Here is a 25,593-nt window from a genome sequence, read left to right on the forward strand (position 1 = left end):
GCTTTGTGTAGATCTACGCCATGACTATTTCTGGCACTGGCTCTGATTTTGGTGCTCGGGTCTGAAAGCGTATGATACAGGGACCTTGTTTATTTTCAGCATATATCTGCCACCCTATAACCAGAGATTGTCTGGGGCAGCTTGCAGAGAGAAATTAAAAATATTTCAAAATGGGGATTTTTGCTCCTGCTAGTCGGAACCTGGCTAGTGCCTGGAGCCCAGTTCTGAGTCGCCTTGAGCACCATGATGGAATATGAGATATATATGCAGCAAGTAAATAAGCAGCAAAGAAAAGAAAACATTTCTTAAGAGAAGGAAAACCCTCTTCATGCCACCATTTTTGATCCCTGCTCTTTAGCCCTTCAAAAGTTCAGTGCAGTGCTCTTATAATCTAGTCTTTCTAAGGCTCAGGGAAAACATTTATTTCTCGAGCAGATATTTTAACAGCAACCCTCCAAGCAAGCCACCATCCTTTCCATTTTCAGGGTAGGGCGGGGATGGGGAACTTCAGGCCTAGGGCCAAATATGGCCGTCCAGGCCTCTCTATGTGGCCCTTGGAGCTCTCCCCAGGACACACACTCCTCAAGTGCTTTGGCCTGGCTGGAACATGTCCTTGAAACCAGATGTTTTCCATAGGATGAGTGTGTTCAGCATATGCAGATTCTATCCTACCGTAGAAAGGCAACATTTACATTCGTTCTTCTGCCCGGCTTTGCTTCTGGCTCCGCCCACCACTGGCCCCCGGAATGTTGCTCAGAAGGAATGCGGCCCTCAGACTGAAGAAGGCCCGCCACCCTTGGGAATAGGGAAACTGAGGCGCAGGGGATGAGTTGCCTCAAAACCACATGGCAAGTCCAAATCAGAGGTGGGCTGTGGACCCACATCTACCAAGTGCTCCTTCCATTGGCTTTCCCAAAGAGAGAGCTCAGTTCTTATTTGTTTGCCAATGGAGAAGGAAGGCAGTAACAGCAGAAAGGTGGGGCAGAGATCAACAGGCATGGCAAAGCTCCAAGCCAAAGCTGGGCTGTCGCCAGAGGTCTCAAAAAACACGCCGGCTTGCCTGCCTGCTTGCAGACCGTCTAACAACCACTTTGCAGATGTTTGGGGCTGGCAAGCTCACCTCTCCTGCCTTACCCAAACTGGCCACTATGGGGTCACTTGCCAGCATTAGATACTATACCTTTGAAGCCTTTTTCCATAATGTATGTGTTCTGACGTCTATTCATCCCATAAGCACCTGCACAAAAATAATATACAATGGAAAATGCATAAATAACTTTATGCAAACTGGACTTGTGCAGCAGAAAGATGTGTCTCCTTTGGCTCACTGTGATGCAGAGTCAGAGAAAAGTGAGTGCTTGACCATGGTGGGGGGGGGGGAGCCCAATGCTCTCTGCTGGCTGACGCAAGGGATTTTTTTTTTTTTTGAGGGGGGGGGGTAAGCAGAGGGAGGGAGAAGTGTGTTGAATCATCTTGCTGCTTTTCAGCAAAGAGCAAGTGGCATGTGGATGGGAGGATGTCTGGATCTCTCTCCAGAAGTCGCTTTAGCAGAGAAACAAGTTTCTCTTCGCATTTTAAGGCAGATCTACCTAATTTTCACTTTCTGAAACAACCTGTGGACTGGCCCACAACCACCCTTCAAAATTTTGCAGTTCACTGATTTTTGTGTGTGCAAAAATGCACTTTTTTTCTTCTTCAAAACAATTCCCCCTAATATATGCATGCACATGCACACTTTATGCTAGCATGTGCATTTATGTACACATGACTTGGCTGCAGAACTGCAGATTTCGAAGGGTGGGTGAATGACAGTTTCCCATCTTGCTTCCCAAAGTGCAAATTAGGTAAGTTTTACATATGTGAAGTGAGTAGAATTCCTTCCCCCACCCCAAGTCTCAGGGCACTTGGGGAGGAGGATTTTCATCTGGCATGCCACTAACTCCCACTACTGAAAGCAGACCCAGTTTGAGACAATATGCAAGGACTTAATCCAATTTGGGTGCATTTTGAAAAAAGGCAAGTTTCTAGGCCTCATGGTGACCAAAGGCATTCTTGAGAACACTTGAGGCCTCTGGTGAAATTTCAGAAACCGGGGTTGAAGAAGCGGTACTAAAAGAGCTTTAAATGTGTCCCTGGTAAGAGCATTTTCCCCATTGGAGAGGCTGCAAAAGCTTTATTTCGTATGAGACAGGGAGAACAGAGGTTTGTTCTTCCTGAGAGCCAGTGTGGTGTAGTGGTTAAGAGCGGTAGTCTGCTAATCTGGGGAACCGGGTTCGCGTCTCCGCTTCTCCACATGCAGCTGCTGGGTGACCTTGGGCCAGTCACACTTCTTTGAAGTCTCTCAGCCCCACTCACCTCACAGAGTGTTTGTTGTGGGGGAGGAAGGGAAAGGAGAATGTTAGCCGCTTTGAGACTCCTTAAAGGGAGTGAAAGGCGGGATATCAAATCCAAACTCTTCTTCTTCTTCTTCTTCTTCTGCTGTCACTACACCTGTGCAGAGTGGTCAAAGCCATTCTAGAGAGATGTGCAGTGGTCAAGAAGGGTGGCTTCAGTGCTCTGCAGAGCTATGGATCCCTCCCTTACTGGTATCATTAGCTGGATAATTTTTTTTAATTTTTTTTAAAGTATATGCAAAAATTGCCTGGCATGTAAAATTTGTTCAGGCCACTCTTTGTGGTGCAGACATTCATATGAAAAATCTAGTCCATTAAATTCTTCCAAGCAAAGGGGGAAATGGGGGGTGTTCACATTCAATGGCAAAACTTCTTCTGATTTCAAAGGAGCTGGGCTGCCTCTACCCCATAATCCTGCTACCTCTGCACCTGTTTGCAGATGGCGATAGCATGGATGGGTTTCTCTTTTCAATACACTCTCTTACAGCTGGAAATCCTTGGCAAGGAAATCTCCTCATCAGGAGGAAAGTGGGAAAATCTCCTGCTGGGGACTCAGCTAAATTAGGGAGCGATCTAACACAATGGAGGTATAAATATGCATCTGCAGCACTTACTTTGAAGCCCTCTGTCGCTGGTGGATTTGAAGGTTAGTCCCTTCAAAATGAGATGCCTTATTATATGATGCGACGTGGGGGCATTTTGCAAGCCACTTAAAATTTGCACAGATTCAACGAGGCAGATGGGAAATTCCCCCCCACCCTGGCCTGGCTTTGAGGACACCCGTCTGCAGCTGACATTCAAATGTTTCCCTTGCAAAATCTGGGGTGGTAGCAACAAAAAAGGATTTTTACTCTACTCCATTCTCCTCTCCCACTTTTCCTCCTGAGTCAACACTCCATGACTATTAAATGTGCCCAGCCCTCAGAGGACCATTAAAATAATAATAATAAAAAATCTCAATTGGGGGAATGTTTTTTTTAAAAAAAATTACTTCTGCAAAACCTAGGGCAGGCATAGGCAAACTTGGCCCTCTAGATTTTTTGGGACTACAACTCCCATCAGCCCTAGCTAACAGGACTGATGGGATGATGGGAGTTGTAGTCCCAAAACATCTGGAGGGCCGAGTCTGCCTATGCCTGACTTAGGGTTTTCCTGAGCTTGCTGATGCCTACATCTTTTCCCCCAGTGGCTCCACTTTGGCTCCCAATTCTGTTGGTGCTCAGCACCCACATTTGCTATTAAGGGGACTGGCCGCACACAGGTGTGCTGGTTTTATAGTGGGTGCACATGCACCATGCTCAATCCCCCTGGCATGGAATAGGGTCACTTGCAGAGGCCTGAGAGAGATGGTGCATGTGGAGTAGGATAAGGCTTGTTCAGGGTTTCCTCCTGGCCCCTCTTCTCACACAAAGACCACTATCAACAGAGGCTGCCCCACCAACCTCAGTCTGCCCTCAGCCACTTGCCTGCTTTCTTCCTTAACAACCATCCCAGGGGGCGGCTCTGGCTGTCAGCTTGCTTGTGCTTGTCAATTTTGCCCCCATATAAGTCAATGAGGGGGGAAGCAGGACGGGGACAAAACTAGAATAAGTTGGTTCCACCACCCATTGACTCTGGTCCCACCTAGTTAGCCTCCCTGCCTTCCCTCTCTACCAGTCTCAATGGGCACAAGCCACCACTGCCCACCATTTTTATGAAGCAATAGAAGCTGGTGCAACCATATGCAAGACTCGTGTTGATCGGTGATAGAATGGTAGAGTTGGAAGGGTCTACAAGGGTCGTCTAGTCCAAGCCCCTGCCATGCAGGAATCACAGCTAAAGAATCCCTGAAAGATGGCCATCCAACCTCTGTTTAAAAACTTCCAATGAAGAAGAGTTCATCTTCTGCGGTGGTCCATCCCATTGAGGAACAACTCTTACCAGCAGAACTTGCTTCCTAATGTTTAGTCAGAATCTCTGTTCTTGTCCTTTAAATCCACTGGTTTTGTGCCTACCCTTGAGAATGGCAGAAAACATCTTTTGTGTGACATCCCTTCAGATACAGTGGTGCCCCGCAAGACGAATGCCTTGCAAGACGGAAAACTCGCTAGACGAAAGGGTTTTCCGTTTTGGAGGTGCTTCGCAAAACGAATTTCCTATGGGCTTGCTTCGCAAGACGAAAATGTCTTGCGAGTTCCTGCGGTTTTTTTCCCCTTTCCCCCCTTTTTTCTAAGCCGCTAAGCCGCTTATCCGCTTATCCGCTAAGCCACTAAAAGCCGCTAAACCGCTAATAGTGCTAATCCGCTAAGCCGTCAATGGGCTTGCTTCGCAAGACGAAAAAACCACTAGATGAAGAGACTCGCGGAACGGATTCTTTTCGTCTTGCGAGGCACCACTGTATCTGAAGATGGCTATCATACCGCCTCTCAGCCTTCTCTTCTCCAGGCTAAACATACCCAACTCCCTCAACCATTCCTCATAAGGCTTGGTTTCCAGACCCTTTATCATCTGCTTGGCACAGCTTGCCAGAAGGTCCAGTTCAGTTTTGTATTGATTTGTATGCCCATGCTGCTGTGGTTTGGGCTGCATTCATTCCCTAGATCAGCCACCTTGAAGGCGCCAGTCTTTCAGCTATGGCCTGCATCAAAGCCAGTGCTTTTTTGTGTGTGGAAAATTATATACTGGTATTCATATATGAACACTGGCCTATGAACGCTCCAATTGGAGAACCGTCGTTACCAAAGGTGTCATGGACTTTGAAGAAGCACGGACTCAGAACAAAAGGGAGAAATGAACTAAGGGGGAGGCACGTTTGACAGACCCTCACCGTGATCAACTCCAGCCCGGAAACCTGTGGACGGACGTATGGATTCAAAATTGGACCTTCACAGTCACTTACGGACTCACTGTTAAGACCGTTTTCATGGAAGACAATCTTACTCAGCTACGAGTGATCGCCAAAGAATCACTCTTTGTAGGCGATAGGGCTACAATGGGCAGCCAAAAAGAAAAGTATCCAGACTCTCTACAGTCACACACACACACACGCACACACACGCACACACACACACACACACACACACACACACTGATCAAGCCATCAAACAAAGATATTGGGAAATCACTAACTGGACAAGCCTGTAGTGCAGGCTTCCAGCTGTTGGATTCCAACGCCCTTCAACCCCAGACACTATGGCCAGGAATGATGGGAACTGAGGAATAGTAAGATCTGGAATCTAACAACATTTGGAGGGCCACAAGTTCTGCACTCCTGTTATAGTCTCTGAATTGAAAAAAGTGGTATTTTAGAAAATGCAGGAAAGTGGTACATCCTTGCAACCCAACTAACTTTGCTAGAACTCTCTGTGGGAGGGAGAAATGTACATAGACACCCGAATTCTCCCTGTTTCTTTGCTGTTTGCAAACCTGCGCCAGCACTATATCCACCCCAAAGCAATTAAAGATGGACAATCTAGCTGAATGGGTCATTAAAATGGAAAGAAAAACAATTGTGATGAACTTAAACCCAAGCTCACAACAAAGGCCATAAATCTAGAGGAAGGACTTAGTCTAGAGGTAACAAACTGTTGGCCTGATCTGGCCTGCTAAATCTTTTCTAATGATCAACCATCCCACAATGAAATTTATCAGTGGTGGAATTCATCACTCTGTGTATTTATGTGGATGAGGGAGTGTCATTCTGAACTTTCAACGCCCAGGAAACAACAGGTGGTCTCCGTCTGGCCCTAATGTTTCCTGAATGCTCAGCAATCATGGCCAGTATGAACTTCTCAGTATGAACTGCATCAGGGCATTTAGAGGAAAACCAGGCAGAAAGTAGTTACTCTTGAAACTGTTAATGCTGATGTTGGCTCCACATCTCCCACTTCCATCTGGCTGCATCTGTGGAAGAGGACATGGTAGCCAAGCCCATTCCATCAGGTTATCTGGGACCAGCTGCCATTTGATCCTTTTCTCCCAGAACCACCTCCTTCTCACTGGCCATTCAAGCTAGTCAATCAATTACACAACTTAAAGAACTGGCATCTGAATTTGCTTGATTTTCCTCTTCCTTTCTCACTCTTTTTCCCCTTTTGTATCATGTCTCATAGACTGTGAGCTTGCACAGCGCAGAATAAATCTCTACACAGTGCTTAGCAAATTTTAGGTGCCTTGTGAGTGCATAAATAATGAAGAGAAATAAAAAAGTATCTAATAAAACAATTAAAAATTAATATTGCAATTATTTTATTTCACAAAATTTATATACCATTTCATGGTCATGAAATCTGAAAGTGATTCACTAAGAATGTCAATTAATAATGATTTTATGTAAATAAAGCCAGGAATCAGGAACAGAAAATATATAAATATAAATACAGCCTGACAATATCAGTTTGATACACTGCTTATGCCTTGCTGGACAACTTGGAAAATGTTTATATATAGAGAGAGAGTAGAAGAAGAAGAAGAGTATTTCTGTGGTTAGATTAGAATCAAAGTGTTTTTTCTTCCTTTGATGTTCTAATATTGCATTGCATTGCATTGCACTGTATTGCATTGCACTGCACTGCACTGCATGTGTTCTACCGCTAGATGCCACTACAGTGCTGTTGGCTATCTCTGTACTGTATGAGATTTTCACCATCAGACTCCATATAACAAGCAGTGCTGTAGTGCCACCTCTATGACAGAAAGAAGCACTGAAACAAAGGGCTTGTCCAAACTTCCTCTTGTCTCATGCCTAGAAAGCATGGGTCCAAGCAGTTTCCCCCTTTGCCCTGCTCCTTTCCCAGGGAAAAGTCACTCTAGCTTTAAATTGGAACAAACAGCAATCCTATTTCCATTTACTCTGACTGAGCACTGAAGAGTGGTTTTCCCCAGGGGAAAGCAGCAAGACATGAGGAAATGTGGAAGAGCCCAAAGTCCTCATAGAATTAAGCCATCCACTAAATAAAGAGAACTGACCAAACAGGCACTCTCCCAAGCCTGGACAAAACTCTCTTCGCCTGTGAAGTTCAGCATTATACAAAACAAAAGTCTTGGACTTCCAACAGACTTCTTTGTGGTAGGACAAAACCCACCTGGGTAGGTTTTTAGAAAATCTACAACAGTTTAAAGGAAGCAAGGGTCTTTTGATTGCATAAACTCATATTTTAAATGGACCTGGGACCTCAAATGACTTAATGGATGAAAATTACTGACCTAGATCACTCAGATAGCCGTAAGCTCTCCAGTCTGCAGTGCGTCTGTCAAGGATTTTATTACTGAGCTGTTCAAAGAGTCACGACAGCAAGGAGTTAATGCAGAAGCAATTAAAGAGCCCCACCAGCAAAGCCAAGGGGGGTTGAAAAATGAAATTGAAATAGGCAGGTGGGGAAGTGAAGCTGAGAGTCTTTCCTTGGAACAAGCTAGTTAGACTCACTGGGAACTTTGGAAACTGGCAGGACAGAGAAGATGTGATGAGAAGGAGATGAGCTTGGCTACACCACAGCATGCTGAGAAGGACAGGGGAGCCACAACTGCCTCCCCCCAAGAGAATATTCAGGTGCTTGCGCAAATGACTTACAAATTAAGACACAAGCCGGAGAAAACAGTGAAGGGGGAAGGAGCTTATATATATATATAAAAACTACCACCACCACAAAATGATACTAGCATGCAGTCACAAAACTAGTCGGAAAAGAGGGAGGTTCACTTTATCAATACAGTGGAGAGGAATTCTTCCAATTCAAGGAAAAAAATCAGCAAACTTGGAGGAGATCACTATGCTCAAAACAGATCCACCAGCAAAATCCAAACAGAGTTTCAGGAGGTAGTTGCAGAAACAATTCAGTCTGTTGCAACTGGGATTCGCTCAGCATCTCAAGTAGGGATGGGAAATCTGTCAATTTTTGGTTACCCTCAATTCCTCATTTTTCTCGTCTTCAGTTCAGCATATTTTCTTATCAGTTTGCAATTTTAACAAAAAAAGTCCTTGCAAAAATTCATCTGTATTATAGTGTGCCTTTCTCCCTCCCTCCAATATTTGTATGCAAATTTCCTCATCAATATACACTTTTTTTTGCAAGTGTCTCCTCTTAATATAATGCATTTCTGTATTTTTAAATTTTTATTTACTAATACACGCCTTCTTATGAATAGGTTTTGCTAATATGTGCACTTCTATACATTTTGTGGGCTGCATCACAAAAACTGGAGATCAACAAATTTTGGAGGATAGCTGTGTTTGTTTGCATATTGTTTGGAAAGGGTTAATTCTTCCCATGTTCCCAGTCTCATGATAAGGATGGGGGAAAGGCTCTCTATTGTGAGCGGCATCTGAAAGACACATCACTCACAATTCACCTGGCAGATTTCCCCTAAGGAGCTATGGCAAGCTGTTCTGAGCTCCTCTTCCCACCATCATTTGGGGATGAATGGAGGCTAAGGTGCTGCTGGATGAGAACAGGGAACTGAAGTTACAAAGAACCTGGTTGTGGGTGGTCAGAGTATATTGAGTTCAATGAAGAAGTGCTCTAGCATGTGACTTTCCAGCCAGCCAATCCTAGGGTGGAAGCATTATTCCTATATATAGGATGCTGCCTTATACCAAATCAGACCGTTGCTCCATCTAGCTCAGTATTGTCTATGCAGTAACTGTGAGTGGCTGTCCTCATTTGGGGGACATTCCCTGTCCTAGCTGGAGATTCTGGGGGTTGAATCTGGGACTTGCATGCAAAGCAGATGCTCTACTGCTGAGCTATGGTCCTTCCCTTAAGACACAGGGAAATAGGAAGCTGCCTTATACTAAGCCAGGCCATTGGTCCGTCTAGCTCAATATTGTCTACACTGACTGCCAGCAGTTCTCCAGGACTTTGTACAGGGATTTTCCCAGCCCTACCTGGAGATGCTGGGGCAACCTGTAACCTTCTGCATGCCAAACAGATACTCTGCCACTGAGCTACAGCCAATCCCTTAGCCACTCCTGCAACAGGGAACTGCACCCTTGTCAGAGAACACCATTGCAAGAGACAATAAGCTAACTATGCAATTAGAAGGGAGCAAGAATGGGTCCACCTGTGACCAGAAAGAACCCAAATCTTCTATAAAGAGTGAGCATCTCAATCCGTTGCAGCAGATTGGACGTCTTAACGAGTTTTGTTGCCATGAGAGCTCTCTTAGAGTCTTAGTCTACTTCGTTAGATGCACAACAGAGGAGTTACTTTTGAAAGAGACAAATTCCAGAAAGGCAGCCATGTTGGGTTGCTGCAATACCCTACAAAAGGTGTGCATCATAGAGGCGGCTGTACCTCAACCTTCCCCAACCTGATGCCTTCCAGATGTTTTGGAACTACACATATCATCAGCCCTAGTATGGGGCTGATAAGAATTGCTGCCCTGAACATCTGGGGGGGCACTAGGTTGGAGAAAGCTGTTGTTGCCTCAAGCCACAATAAGGAAGATCCCTTGTCGTTTTTCACCTGATCTGACTCTTCTTTCAATCCACCTGTGAAAGCTGAGGACTGCAACAGCATGATCAGTTTCACCAACTGAAGTCAGGGTTAGCCAATGTGGCACCATCCAGATGTTGTTGGACTACAAGATGAATGGAGAAATTCATGGAGGCTATCAATGGCTTCAAGCCTCCATGGTTGGAGGCACTAATGCTTCTGAATTCCAGTTACTGGGAAACACAGGTGACCAGAGTTGCTGTGCTACTCAGGTCCTGCTTGTGAGCTTCCAACTGGGTGGCCACCGTGAGAACAGGATGCTGGACTACATGGACCATTTACCTGATCCAGCAGTCTCTTCTTAACTCCCATTATCCCTGATCATTGACTGTGTTATCTGGGGACTGATGGGAGCTGTAGTCCAACACCATCTAGAAAGCACCACGTTGGCTGTCAATGGGCTGAGTAGCTTATTCCAGGGGCAGACAAAATGGTGATCTCCAGATCTTGAACCACAACTCCCCTCAACCCTAACCACTGTCCATACTAGCTGGGGACTGGTGGGAGCTGTAGTCCAACAGCATCTAGAAAGCACCTTATTGGTTGTCCTTGCCAGAGACAGTCAACATGGTGCCCTCCATATGTTGTTGACCTCCAACTCCCACCAGCCCCAGCCAACATGGCCAATGATCAGGGATGATGGGAGTTGTATTCCATCTGGAGGGTGCCACTTTGCCTACCCCAGGCTTATTCAGCCATGACAACTAAACAGAACCATTATGGCACTTTCCTTGAACCGGGGAGAACGGTGCCAGGAATGGAAGGCAAGACAAGGGTCATATCTACCTTACTGGAGAGGTTTCCATCCAGATTACTGGGAAAGAACCGTGAAGTCACACCACATGGCAGGGTGTGGTAGCTTGGGTTGGAAAAACAGTGTGCATTGCTGTTACCTTGAGATATATCTGGGAAGAAAACAAGTCATCACAACACTCTTTTGGAGCTGCACGGGAGGAAGGAGGGGAAGAGAGGGAGAGAGTGTTATGTGCACACTCCTATGTGCTAAAACACACACACACACACACACACACACACACACACACACGGGCAGGTTAGGTTACAAAACCACACCACCACTTCTGATCTGTCAAGCCAGGAATATTTTTGCCTTGCTACGCCCCCCTCCCTTCAGTCACAGCCCTGCACCAACCATTGTGGAAGACAGGGAGCATGGAAGACTCAGTCTCTGGTACAGTGCAAAGAATAAATTTGAATGCAGCCTGGAGGATGCATAAAAATATGAAGCTGTACGTGCAAGACCATCCAAACACAGAGATGTCTAGCATGTTTAAACCCCACCTTGTAATTAAGATGTATGCAAGTAGGACCTACAACAAACAGTTGCATTGCATTTGCACCTCCTAGCAGAAGTACTCCTGTTCAGGGTTGATGCCAGCCAGCCAACCAGCCACACCATCTTCCCAGCAAGCCATTCCATCTCCTCTCCTCCATTTCCCATTCCCCCTGCCCAACTGACCAGTGTGGGTTGCCCCTTAAATTTGTTTAAAGAACGATTTTATTTTGTACTTCTACATGTGCTGTAGAGGGATGTGAGGGGCAGATGCGGCTCATCAATCTGGGAAGGTAGCCCATTTAGGAGAAGAAAAGCGTTGATCCTCAACCTCTGTTGGCTGCCTTGCCAGATATATTTGGGAGAAGAAAAGGCTAAAGAGTAAATGCTACACAAATCTGGAGTGGAGTCTCTAAGACCTTTGGATCGCGCTTTGCATGCCTCCTTCTGGCAACTCCTGTAGCCCAACTGGTGCCAAATGTATTGCTCTGCTTTCCACAGGAGACAGTGATGGCCATCAACTACGGTGGCTTTAAAAGGGGTTTAGGCAGATTCATGAGGAATTAGGCTCTCAATAGCTACTAGCCACAATAGGCATGTTCCACCGCCTTGGCCTGATCCAACTGAGCTCTCTTTATGTTCTTAATAGCCCCTCCTTCCCCCTCAGAACCAAAGTATGCAAAAAATAATATAAATAATAACCATGCAAACCTGCGCAATGCATGCAGGATGTCTGAGTTTTTAACTGACACTTTTTTTTTTAAAGTACAAAAGTGAAATCTATTCACAACAGAGCTCGGAGAGAGCCTGATCCCTTGGTGCAACGTGGAAAAGGCAGCGCCTTCCTGAGGGAGAGCCAGCAAAAATTGTGACAGGCACATAGGAGGGAACAGAGCAGCTCTCCTGGGCCCTCGTTCTGCAGAGACACATCCCTGAGGTTAACAACATCCATGAATCAGTGACAGTTCTTTACCTTCTCCTCGGCCAAAGTCTATGACAACCCAGAGAGGAATGCCAACTATTTAAGGGATGCAGAGCTGCCAACTTTAACGACCATCTGTTGGCAATCCATTTGCCTTGCCATTGAACAAAAACCGCCACCCCATAAAGATCAAAATAGCAACACTTCCTTCGGAAGAGTGAAACAAACTCAATTTAGCAATTAAACCACTCCCAGATGAATTAAAAGACCGATAAGGATGCAGGGAACAGCAAGCAGCTTTGGAAAGCAAGAACAAGAAAAAGAAGCAGGCAGGCTCTCATTTACCTTGTATTAATTAAAAATCTTAATTTGGGGGAGACCTCTACCGATAAAACAAAAACATTGGTAACTGGACTGGAAAATTCACTGGCACACTTGGGTGCTTCCTTTGTTAAGTGAAAACTTCATGATTCAAGGATACGAAAGATATATATGTTTGGGGGTGGGAATGCAATACCTCTGCAGGATCCCTCTGGTTAATGAAAGGCTGGAATCAAACTTTAATTGTCAGATGGAGAAGAGAAGACTTGGAATGAATAGATTAGTGCTGTGCCAAAATCCACCCTCCAATTACTCAAAATTTTTCTTCCCCTTCCCCTGCCTCATCTGCTTAAGAAGGTCTTTTGATTTCGGTGTGTGTGAAACTGGGGTTGCCATCTCATTGCGCAGGGGACAACAATGGTGTGTCCACATCTGCCCTTTGCTTCCTGACTTGCCCCATGGAGATGACCTTGTGATGGGCTTACATTGGGGCATGGGACAGGGGGAGGCTGGATACCAAGCCCTTGAGATTTTGTCTTTAGGTGAAGTCCTTCCTTTTTCCTCACAACAAAGCTCACTGCACTGTTCTCATAAAAAGTCATAAAACTGTAGAGTTGGAAAGGGCCCTACGTACCATCTAATCCAGTGTTTCCCAACCTTGTGCCTCCAGCTGTTTTTGAACTACAACTCCCATCATCCCTGACTAGCAAGACCAGTGGCAAGGGATGATGGGAATTGTAGTCCAAAAACAGCTGGAGGCACAAGGTTGGGAAATACTGATCTAATCCAACTCCCTGCACTGCCAGAAATCACAGCTAAAGAATCCCTGACAGATGGCCAGCCAACATCTGTAGGAAAACCTCCATGGAAGGAGAGTTTACCACCTTCTGAGGTAAGCCATTCCACTGCTGAACAGCTTTTGCTGCCAGAAAGTTCTTCCTAATGCTCAGGCGGAATCTTGTCTCTTGTCATTTGAATCCATTGGTTCGAGTCCTGACCTCTGGAGCAACAGAAACAAGCTTGCTCCACCTTCTGTGTGTCAGCCTTTGAGTTATTTGAAGAAGGCTATCACATCCCCTCTCAGTCTTCTCTTCTCCAGGCTACCCAGTTCCCTCAACTGCTGAAGTGACTTCACTTCATTTAAAACAGGGGTGGGGGACATCAAGCCTGGAGGAAGCATGTGGCCCCAAGCCTCTCTATCTGGACCCCAGGGCTTTTCCAAGACCACACACCTTCTAGGCCAGCGGTTCTCAACCTGTGGGTCCCCAGATGTTGTTGGACTACAACTCCCATCATCCCTAGCTAGCAAGGCCAGAGCTCAGGGATGATGGGAGTTGTAGTCCAACAACACCTGGGGACCCACAGGTTGAGAACCGCTGCTCTAGGCCCTGTTTTCCATCCTCCTTGAGGGTTTTTGTCTTACTTGAAAGTGTCCTTGAACTCTCATAATGCCTCTTGCCTGTCTGGATGGCAAGCAGAGGGTGTGTGAGAGAGCATTTATAAGAAGTAGCCCTAGTGCACAAAGGCACACTGCATTCCTTGCTCAACCCACCTGTGCCCCTTCCATCAGTTGCATGAGGCTGCCCAGAAGGGAATGTGGCCCTTGCTGTTAAAAAACAGTACCCCACCTACCCATTTTTCCTTTTTAATGAACAGCCAACAGGAGTACAGTGGGCAGCCTTCTCAACACTTCCTGCGATTTGAGCAAAGCCCACCCAAGGATGTAATAGCATTTCCAGGAAGTACAGACAAGCAGAATGCATAATACGACTTGTAGGATGAAAGACAAGACACTCGCAAACAGCCCTTGGGTTACCTCAAAAGGAAGTTAAGCACAACAAAAATTCTGCCCCTCCCTCATGAGGGTTTTCCTGACATTCTCTCTCCTCTCTGGTAATTTTCAAGTGCAATTTCTTCTCTCATTAACTGAGGGGAAATGGTGAGTGGCAAAACAACAACAAAACACAGAATAAATCCTGGCACAGCACTAAGTAGATCCATTTTAAATCCAAGCCACTTGGGAGGGTTTTTTGTTTTTTTTAAAGATACACGTGGCTCTTCTGACACCTTGTGGAGTTCCTGATGCCGCCAACTTCACTGGAGGAGAGTCAGATGAGAAAGCATTTGTCAGATTGAAGGAGGCCACTCTAGGTACAGGTGGCCCAGATCAACATCCCTGAGACCTGTTGCCCAGAGCCTGGTTCTGCCTTATCTGTGTTTGGCAGTCCAGGCAGCACTGAGTGCAAATAAACAGCTCTTCACCTTTAAGGCAGTTTGTGGCCTTTTTTTTTTTACAGGGGTGGCTCCACCAGAGGGTAGGATTTGAATCCAGGTCTCCCAGAACTGTTTAAAGCAACAGCACCCACACTTTGGCATTCCCTGCCTACTGAGATCAAGCAGGCACCTTCCCCATGGTCTTTTCATTGCCTGATAAAAACATTCTTGTTCAAACAAGCCTACCCAAATGCTTTGAAAGTGTAGGCAATTTTAATGTTTTTAATATTTTTTATGTTTTTAAAGTATGGTTGCGATTTTTCTCAGTTTATTGTGTTACCTTTTTGTAAAGCGCTTTGAGGGTGTGTTTTTTTACAATCAAGTGGGGCATAAATTTTATGAAAATTTCTCATAAAGTGAGTTGGCCTTTGATATGGGACCCCATTCCATCCCAAGTTAGGTTAATCAGATAGGCTGGGGCAAAGTTACAGAAACTCCCAGTCTCCTTCTAGTCCAGTTCTCCACTCTTCAAAATCAGTTTGCATTTTTTTAAAAAAAAACTTCCTTGTGAAAATTCATCAGTATTTTAGTGTCAATTTTTCATAAGATACACATTTTGGCATGCTATTTTCACTAATAGATGCCTTTTATTGCACACTTTACCCTAATATTTATGTTTTTGTACGTATTACTTTGCCGGAAAACTTGCTTGCAAGATTTGGACTCGTGTGGATTTTGAAAGGTGTGTCAGAGAGTACAAATTGCCTTCAAATGCAAACAAAATCTATTTTCTCCCTCACCCATACTCAGGGGTGTGGGGGGGGGCAGTCCGCACCGGGTGTCACCCTGAGGGGGAATGCCAAAATGGCGGGTGGCCAAGGGCTACACTCACTGTAGGGTGGCCGAGGGCGCCACTCAAGTGCCATCTGTATGGGCGTTGCTTGAGTGCTGCTCGTATTGGTGCCACGCATGTGCCATCCATATCAGCGGCGCTGGGCGGTCTGCCCCACCCCTGTGGCCAGTTTGCCCTGCCCCTCGACACCCCATACCCGGTGCCAGAGAGCCTTCCTTCGCCACTGCCCCTACTTTGACTCACCTAAGCAGGTTGCTGCATGCACTAGCAGGAGAAAGCCTCTTCTGCCTAAGGAGGAGGTGGAGTTGTGGTCTTCACGGCCTCTCCACGTGCCGTGGCGGGCGGAGGCCAGCCCTGCATGATTGGGGGGTTTCCCAATTGGTTGGCTTGGGGGGCGTGGCCTGCCCTATTTAAGGCAGGACACGGCTGGGAATCTCCCTCTTTGCCGCCTGTCAGCTGTTCCTGCTTTTTCCCACCCTCCTGCCCTATAAGGTTTTCGTTTCTTGACCTTGCTATGGACCTTGGTTGGTCGCCGTTGAGGGGCCTAGTAGGAATTTTTCCACTTGGCAAATTGGCACCAGCCACTTGGTTTTCGCCTACCTCATAGCAAATCATCACAACTTTCTGGGTATTGGCGGTTAGGCATTGGTATTTGTTCTGTAGATGGAAGAGGGGAGGTAGCGCCATCACCTGCCCCGCATATTGAAAGGTAGTCCGTTAAAGGATTCCAGGGGGCGTGGTCCTGTCTGAAGCCTAAGGAGGTTAGGGCCCAAGGCACGCCCCCTATCAGTGACCCCCAGGGGAGCTCCTAGTTCCTAGTCCTGATGTGCATCAGCAGGACTCCCCCCTATTGGTGGTTAACCCTTCCCAGACTTTGAGCAGATGGGCTGGAGTTGGATATAGTCGGTTAGGACCAATGCCTAAGCCAATACCTGTAACCAATAAAGTTGTGGCCTTTTTTAGCCCATTAACCTTAATAATTGTGTCATGTGTCATTATTCCCACCTGGGGGGTCGGGAACTCGCCACGCAAAGGCTGGCAGTGACACAACTGTCATAGTCAGTACACTGCATGGTCGAAAGGTGACTGTGAAGAGGGGTTGGACACCATGGCAAGAGGGCTTGGCCACAGGGTGGGAAGGGATAATTTGGGAGAATGGAGTTGGGACCCTCCCCCCAACCTCTGTTTTCACTCTCACTGGCTCTCTCTCCAAGGAACGTTGTGGCTTCTGGGAATTTAGATGTACTCTCCACAGACAGCAAGCAATTTACCACTGGAATTACGGATGGGTACAACCCTCTCTGCATGGAGGATGCATTTCATCAAAAAGGAGTTTTCTGCAGCATTACTGCTGGAGGAAGTTTATGGCTGTTTCCCCCAGGGATGCTGGCAAAAGACTGTCTGGGTAGTTTGGAAGAAGAGGATATATAGCACCTTCTTTGCCTCTCCTCCTTGCAAGCTGGGTGGCTTATCCATCACAGTTTTGATCCAAGTACCGGTAATCCCAAGGACTATAGCTCTGTGGACTCCCTGACAACTTCACAAAATCGTAAAATTGAGGGAGCTGCAGCAACTGGAGCTCTTCAAAACCAATTTATGCTTTGGAGCATAAAACAGTATCCGGAACGGTGCCTGTGGATGGCAGCAGAGAATATTGGGCTGCACCCGAGAGCCCTTCCAGACTTTGTGTTTTTATTGTGCATTCATGCGCTCACGACGATATTAGGGCAGTTATGCATGAGCCTAGCTTTCAACTCCATTTCCACTCGCAAACGTTTTGAGGTGGGCACACCGCTTCGTTTCCAAATAGTGCATATCCCACAACTTCCTGCTGAAATCCTGTATCTTTAAATACCCCAGATGTGCTTTTTGGGGTCCCACTTTCGTTGTGCTAGAGCTTGAGAGCCCCTTCAGGATGGCAATAATCTGGTAACAGTGAGGAAGCATCACAAACCAATTAACAAAGCAGACTGATGTGCAGACAGTGTAAATGCACCACTGGTGAACTATTATTCAATGAATGACATGCTGAAGAAGATATTTGCAAACCCTACCCTTCACCAGTCTAGAGGGGCCCTGAGCTATGAGCCAGAAGCACCAAGTTCAAATGTTACATGGACACACTAAGTGACCAGAGGCAAATGACTCCCAGTTTCAGTCATCCATCTGCAACCTGAGGGTCATATTAATGACTGGCCAACCTTACAAGGTTGTTGTCAGGGTTACTGAAATTGGTTGGTAGTTCTGTGCGCGCACACACATACACACACTCCCCCCTTAAAGAAACTTTCCCAGGAAAGCTCACAATAAAGATAAAAATACAACCATGCACCATGAAAAAAGCATATTAAAATAAAAGCGATAAAATAACAGTGCAAATCTGAATTAGTAAATAAAAGAGAAGCATGAGAACAAAACACTGAAGATGAAACTGGGAGAGAAGAAAATATAAACGCAGCTATCTTTATTCACTATTAAAAGTTTTAGTGCTTTTATCTGTGTCTTAGTGATGATTATTTTATGTGTATATTTTTTCTAAAAAAAAGTTTTGCGGATTTTTAGCTGCATCTTATTTACAGTTTTATGATTATGTACCCCACTTTAAGACAGCTCTTTGATCAAACTGTCTGATATCACTCTTCCAAATAAAATTAAATAAATAAATAAATTATTATTATTATTCTTCAGCTTTCCATCTGGTGTGAAAATGACACCAAAGCAGCTGATGTCAAAGAAACGACAACCCGGCTGTTGCCAGGCAAGCCACTCTAGGGAGGGCATTCTGCAATGGAGGCATCCCCATCACCAGCACCCAGAAGCATCTTTCTCCGATTGCTGCCCATCACACATGGGAGAGCACGCATTCCCAGGGAGAGGCTTCTGAAGATGAGCCCACAGCTTGGGGCAGACCCCTGTAGAGATGGTCTGGCGGACAGACCTGCCAGTTATCCTGGGCTATAGCAAGGAGCGCAAACACTTTGAATTGGTCCCAGAAATGGACCAGGACCCACCCCAGCCTTCTCTGCACCGGCAAGTTGGGTGTTCCTAGATAGCACTCTAGCATTCTTCACTCTCCACAGTTTTTGAAGTGTCTCCAAGGGCAGCTCCATGTAATGCACTGCAGTAGCCCAACTGAGAAGCTACCCCAGCATGGAGGACTGAAGTTAGGGCATCTCTGTCTGGAAAGGGGTCATGGGTGATGATGCAGCAGCCCAGGATGGCAAAGAGCGGTCTGTGCCATCAAGGCCACTTGCGCCTCTCAGATGACAGAGTTGGGCCCCAAAGCACCGTGAAATCTCAAACTTGGTTGTTTCTATAGGGGGACTGCAACTCCATCCAGAACACAAATAACCTGTGCATTATTTGTGTGTGTGTGTGTGTGTGTGTGTGTGTGTGTGTGTATAGTTCTGCTACTGAACTCCCACTGAGTTCTATGGGAATTTCCCTCTAGAGAACCAAGCCTTGGAATGTTGCAGTTCAGCCTTTACCAACCTAGCACCTTCCAGATGTTTGGAACTCCAGCTCCCAGCTAGCACAGCTGTCGGCAAAGGCTGTTAGAGAAACTCGGCCTCTCTGACTCTCATTGGAACACAGGGCATAGGCAGACTGCCAGCCCATCTAACCCAAGTGTTGTCTACATGGACTGGCAGCAGCAGCACAGTTTCAGGCAGGGTTACCTCCCAGTCCTATCTGGATATTACATTGAGGATTGAACTTGGGTCCTCCTGCATGGAAGACAGATGCTCTACCACTGAGCTATGGCCCTTCTCTCGCTGCTGCTTTTTGGGGGGCGGAGGAGCGAGGCTATTTTCTCTGCTCCACCCACTAGCCTCTGTCTGTCCTGGCTTCCCTACATATCCAAGGTAAGACTTTGGGGAATGGCAGCGTCCAAGAGGAAAACGAAGAAGTCCTTTGTGCCAAAAAGAAACTGACATTTATTTCCCTTCCCTCGTAAAAATGTCAGAGCCCGCATTGCATCACCATAAGGAAAGGAAGTGTCCCTTACCAGAGAGTGAGTAATCAGTGTTTGTCATCCGCATGGCTGGCGTGTACGAGACGCTTGGCATGTCGTGGCCTTTCTTCTGCTTCCGTCGATACCACACAAAGAGTGCCAGCAGAACCATAATAATTAGCAGGAGGATAATAATCCCAATGATGGCTCCCACTGAATGCCTCTCCGATCCAAGAGCGGGACTAATTTTAGTATAGGGGTTTAATTCTTCCATCATGAGAGCCGCTGTTAAAAATAATTCACAATGTGCTGTTAAATTGAGTGGCAGAAACCCATTTTGCAAGGAGAGGCGTTTATCTCTCCTTCCCTCCCTCCCTCCCTCCCGGCTCTTTGGAATCTCTGGACTACAAATACTGGATGGAAACATTTGCAACACCAGCAAAATATTTTGTAACTCGCTGCCCCTATCCAAGGGTCCCCCCACCCACCCTGGGGCAAAAGAATGGGCAAAAATGTCAATTTTAGTTTCTTATCTTGCCAGTCCCATGGTTAGGCTCATCCATCGCTATCTGAGAGGCTGCCGAAAGACATACTTGGGCACTCACTTTGAAAGAAAAGGCAAAGGGATTTTGTCTCACCTTGGTCACACCTGATTCCTTTGAAGCCAGGGCTGCAGTAGCAGGTGCCCGTAACGTAGTCGCAGGTCGCATTGTTCATGCATTCGCACAGCTGCTGGCAACCATAACCAAATGTTCCTGGGGGGCATTCTGCAAATTCAAAAAGGGTGAAAATTTATGGGTCTATGGACCGCAAGAAAGCGCTGTGTGTGTGTGTGTGTGTGTGTGTGTGTGTAAAAAGGGTGAAATGGTCAGTGAGAACTTTGACAAGAAGAGACCATTTTTACATATACCACATTTTTCTGTGTATAAGACGTCCCCATGTATAAGATGACCCCTATTTTTTTAACCCAAAATTAAGAAAATGCACTATGCACTATCCGTGTATAAGACGACCCCTTATTTTAAACTTCAACAATTTAGGAAAAAATATAGTCTTATACACAGAAAAATACGGTATATTTTTAAATGGAGGATTTGTTAGTATAATGATTCATATATCCTGCTCTTCTAACATGCATCTATTACTCAAGGCAGCTAACAGTAATGGCAATCTCCATGGTACACAAGAACAGAGGAAATTTCCTTATACCAAGCCAGACCACTGGTCCATCCAGTTCAGTATTTCCTCCACTGGCTAGCAATAGCTCTCCAGGGTTTAAGGCAGGGAATCTCTTCCAGCAGGGAAGGAGCAGGAGAGGCTGGGAAGGTGGAGTGGGGGAGTGAGGCCAAGGGGCTGCAGGTTGAACGCAGCCCACAGGTTTGCCCACCTATGACTTGGGCAGAAAGACAGCAGAGCTCTTGCCATCTATTCTTCTGCATTTATTTAATTTGTTTATGAATATTTATAAACTGTAAAAACAACAGCAACCATAAAACACCATTTCATAAATCTGCAGGGACCACTAAAATAAAGCAAGTTTATACTTCATTAAATTGTGCAAGTGTGCCTTGTTGCTCTGATGCTTCAGTGACAGCAGCAACTATATCCTGGGATGGCGCCAGCCCTTGGCATCATTGGGCAGCTACAGGGGTCTCTCCCCCCCCCCAATATTTTCTGGCCTAGCACTCTCAAGGAGTGCCAGGTGTCTGGGTGTAGACACCCTTAAGATTCCCCACAATGCCCCTCACCTAGTGTCACCACTGGGCAATTGTGGGAAACCTAAAGGGTGGCTGAGCACTGCCTGGATTGCTTCCACCACAGCTAAATAATTTACCTAAGGTCCACAAACAATGGAAGGAGTCCACTAAAGGACACTTTCCCTGGAAGGGGTAGGGGCCCCAAGCCAGCCCTGACAACAAAAGTATCCATGATTTAGCTCTGCATTCTTCCTCCCTTTTTTTCTCCTCCTGGATGCTGAAAGTTTGGTTGTCCTGTATTTCTACCAGAGGCAAAATGACTGAATGTCCAATGACATAATTTATTCAAGCAATTACCATGATGGCCTAGGACAATAAATCCAGAGGCTGCTTATAATGCATTGTTGGGCAACTTTCTGTAAGAAATAGAAAGGAAGGCTGCAAAGCGGCCTGGAAACTCCTGAGACTTTGGAGAAAGAGAAGAATGGGGAGTTCTACAGGAAGCGCCAGTCAATTGTACTATTTATTCGCCCTAAACCAGCAGAGCTCCTTCAAGATGACCACCTCCTTGGTCCCATCAGACACAGGCTGCCCAGCCCAGCAGCAACACATTCATAAAGTCCACAGGAGGAAGGCAAATCTCTCCCCCCAAAAAACCATCATTAAAGCCCTGAATGTAAACATGGGACAAGGAAGTTGGCTCCAAATGACCCGTTCTAAGCTCTCAACATTGTTTTCTGTCTTAAATTGCAGGGAGAGCTGTTTTTATCATGTAAGGTCATAGTCATGTCCACGCCACACATTTAAAGCACTATGATACCACTTTAAACAGTCACAGCTCCCCCCAAAGAATTCTGGGAGCTGTAGTTTGTTAAGGGTGCTGAGAGTTGGTAGGAGACCCAGGAGATGCTGGAGTAGAGAGGCCCCCTATGGCCTGATCTAGCAGGCTCTTTTTATGTTCTTGCTGATCCATGGGTGGAGTAGGGAGCCTAAAATCCACTATAGGACAACCTACCTGCCACAAAAAGTTAGCAAAGCTTTGGAGTTCTCTAGAGCTCTTCATCAGAATGGATAGGTAAGCACTTCTCTTGGGTCTTTTAATCACTGAGGTTTTGTGCATTTTAGCACTTAGGACTATTTCATTTCCTCCTTTGTTGGATTTAGTGGTTTTTAAATAGTTTTTATTGATCTTGCGCTGTGGCTTCTTGATGGTTTTATGTGGCATTGATGCCGATCATTGTGCCAGGTTTTTTTCCTTCCGAATTGCTTGTTTTTAGCTTTGACTATATTTGCCATGCATTGATTTCTAAAATTTGTGAACTGTCCAGAGAGAGCATGGTTAATTGGGCAGTATAAAAAGCACCAAATAAAAGAGATAGATAAATAAGAACCCTGCAGTTGCATCAGGTCAACAGGGGCCCATCTAGTCCAGCAGCCTGTTCTCACAGTGGCCAATCAGATGCCCCACTGGGAAGGATGCAAGCAGGATTGGAGCAGAACAGCATTATCCCCATCTGTGATTCCCAGCGGCAGGCACACTGTTTCCAGCGCTGGAGGCAGAACACAGCCATCATAATTGATAGCCTTCTCCTCCATCATTTCAAGACCCAGGTAACTACCAAACTGTGAGCTTGACATGGATACAAGGAAAGTTCCTAGAACAGATAATTAAACAGTTGGTCTGAGAGCACTGAACGGGTTGGAGAACTGGGCTCAAACTAAAGAAATGAATTTCAGTACAGTGGTACCTCGGGTTAAGAACTTAATTCGTTCCGGAGGTCCGTTCTTAACCTGAAACTGTTCTTAATCTGAGGTACCCCTTTAGCTAATGGGTCCTCCTGCTGCCGCCGCGCTGTTTCTGTTCTCATCCTGAAGCAAAGTTCTTAACCCGCGGTACTATTTCTGGGTTAGCGGAGTCTGTAACCTGAAGCGTCTGTAACCTGAAGCGTTTGTAACCCGAGGTACCACTGTAATTCTACACTTTGGCAGGAAGAACCACCAGCACATTTATAAGATGGGGGACACCTGGCTTGCCAGTAGCACATGGGAAAAGGATTGAGGGGGTCTTAGCAGACCACAAGCTGAACATGAGTCCACAGTGGGATGAAGCAGCAAAAAAGCTAATGCTATTCTAGACTGCACCAACACAACTATAGTGTCATGATCAAGAGAAATAGAACAGTCCCCCTCTATTCTGCCATACCTGGACTACTCTGTGGAGTACAGTGTCCAGTTCTGGACACCGCAATTTAAGGAGGATATTGAGAAGCTGGAATATGTGCAGAGGAGGGCAACCAAGGTGATCAAGGGTCTGGAAAGCAAGCCTTGTGAGGAACTGTTGAGGGAGTTGGGTATGTTTAGCCTGGAGAAGAAGAGGGCTGGAAGATGGAGCAAGCTTGTTTCCTCCTTGCTCCAGAGCGTAGGACCCAAACCAATGGATTCAAGTTAAAAGAAAGGAGATTCCAACTAAACATTAGGAAGAACTTTCTGGTGGTAAGAGTTGTTCGACATTAGAATGACCAATGTGAGATCAGGGTGCTGGACCAGATGAGCTACTGGCTCTTCTTATGTTCTTAAAAAGGTTCCTCACTGCTGCTGTAGCAGAAAGTGGAAGGGTGCTTTGCAATTAGCTGCAACAGCTGCCTCCCACAACTTGAAACAGAGCATAGGATGTGAGGACACACACACACATATTCATTTTCAATTGTGAACACAGCCAAAGGGAAAAGACCCTCCTAGGACGAAGGGGAGAAGGTCAGAAACAATAACAACTTACTTTGCTCACACTGCTTCCCCGTAAACCCCGTCCTGCATGTGCACTGCCCAGTAATGTGGTCACAATCCGCTCCATTCTGACACTGGCAGACGTTGGCACAGCTTTTCCCATAGAAAGCAGCTGGACATCCTGGGGTGGGGGGTAGAAATAGAGAAAGAAGAAAAGGTAAATAAGTAGAAAAGGGAAGCTTTTAATGTTTAACAGACCATTGTATTTTAATATTTTGTTGGAAGCCGCCCAGAGATGATATTATTATTATTATTATTATTATTATTATTATTATTATTAACCAAGGGACCTGCAAAGCCAAAAGTCAAGTTCCCAACTAGCTATGGAGCTCACTGGGCAACCTTGGGTCAGTCACCTTATTTCAGTCTAACCTACTTTGCAGGCTTGTTCTGAGGATAAAAAGGTTGGGTGTGGCGGGGAGAACCTGTGCGCTGCCTTAAGCTGCTTGGAAGTAAAACGACAACAGCTTTAAAAACATCATTTTCAAAATTGCTCATGTGACTGAAGCTCTATTTTGTTTCCTGCATGCCATGCCCATGATCAAATCACAGGAGGCTTGTTCACAAGTTACAGAGAACACAGGTACAAGCTGCCCCTTGTTTGTGTGCAAGTGTGTGAATGTCAATTTGTACAAACTACTGTGTTCACAGGCACACAGACTGCACTCTCGTTGCATGTACAAGGGTTGTTGTTTAGTCGTTTAGTCGTGTCTGACTCTTCGTGACCCCATGGACCAGAGCACGCCAGGCACTCCTGTCTTCCACTGCCTCCCGCAGTTTGGTCAAACTCATGCTGGTAGCTTCGAGAACACTATCCAACCATCTCATCCTCTGTCGTCCCCTTCTCCTTGTGCCCTCCATCTTTCCCAACATCAGGGTCTTTTCCAGGGAGTCTTCTCTTCTCATGAGGTGGCCAAAGTATTGGAGCCTCAGCTTCAGGATCTGTCCTTCCAGTGACCGCTCAGGGCTGATTTCCTTAAGGATGGAGAGGTTTGATCTTCTTGCAGTCCATGGGACTCTCGAGAGTCTCCTCCAGCACCATAATTCAAAAGCATCAATTCTTCAGCGATCAGCCTTCTTTATGTACAAGGGTACAGCTCAGCTATTGTCTACACAGGTACACAGACTGCATACTTGTTGAATGTAAAGTCTGAACACACCTAATGTGGGAAAAGGGAAACGCAGGGACGTCTGAGGGTGGCTGCCAGCTGCTCTGCAGCAGAAGAGCCATGATGGGGAAAAAAGGCAACCCCAGAGTATGTAGACTAGGGGAGAACAGAAGCACTGGAATGGTAGCTCAGTGGTAGAGCATCTGCCTTGCATGCAGATGGTCTCAGGATCAAATCCTGGAATCTCCAGGTAAGGCTGGGAAAGACCCCGGTCTGAAACTCTGGAAAACTGCTGCCAGTCAGTGTAGACAATATTGAGCTGGATGGACCAATTGTCTCAGTATAAGGCCACTTCCTATGTTCCTATGACTTGTAGGAACAGCATGGGTGGAAATCAATGTTTTATTTAAATGTGTGAGTCAGCCTTGTAAAGATGTTGAAGTGTGACTCTTACACAGTGACATAGGAATCTGCCTTATACTGAACCAGACCATTGGTCTATCTAGCTCAGTATTGCCTGCACTGACTGGCAGCAGTTGTTCTCCAGGGCTTCAGGCAGGGGACATTCCCAGCTTTGCCTTGAGA

At 46.0% G+C, this 25,593-nt stretch overlaps 1 protein-coding gene across 7 annotated transcripts in view; it reads right to left on the reverse strand.

Annotated features, from left to right (window-relative positions):
* Positions 1-25,593, reverse strand: part of MEGF11 (multiple EGF like domains 11) — a 349,752-nt gene that overhangs the window by 11,459 nt on the left and 312,700 nt on the right. For 3 of the 7 annotated variants that reach the window (XM_079954210.1, XM_079954212.1, XM_079954214.1), the window contains 4 exons: positions 23,892-24,020; positions 20,057-20,185; positions 19,473-19,703; positions 1,181-1,237 (listed from right to left, as the gene is read on the reverse strand). In XM_079954210.1, coding sequence (XP_079810336.1) covers positions 1,181-1,237; positions 19,473-19,703; positions 20,057-20,185; positions 23,892-24,020 — 546 coding nt within the window. Of the gene's footprint in view, positions 1-1,180; positions 1,238-7,577; positions 7,645-10,651; positions 10,771-19,472; positions 19,704-20,056; positions 20,186-23,891; positions 24,021-25,593 lie in introns of all 7 variants that reach the window. The other 4 variants (XM_079954213.1, XM_079954211.1, XM_079954215.1 and 1 more) reach the window with 2 other exon arrangements.

The sequence above is a fragment of the Podarcis cretensis genome, assembly GCF_951804945.1.
Source record: "Podarcis cretensis genome assembly, chromosome: 14".
Classification (NCBI taxonomy): Eukaryota; Metazoa; Chordata; class Lepidosauria; order Squamata; family Lacertidae; genus Podarcis; species Podarcis cretensis.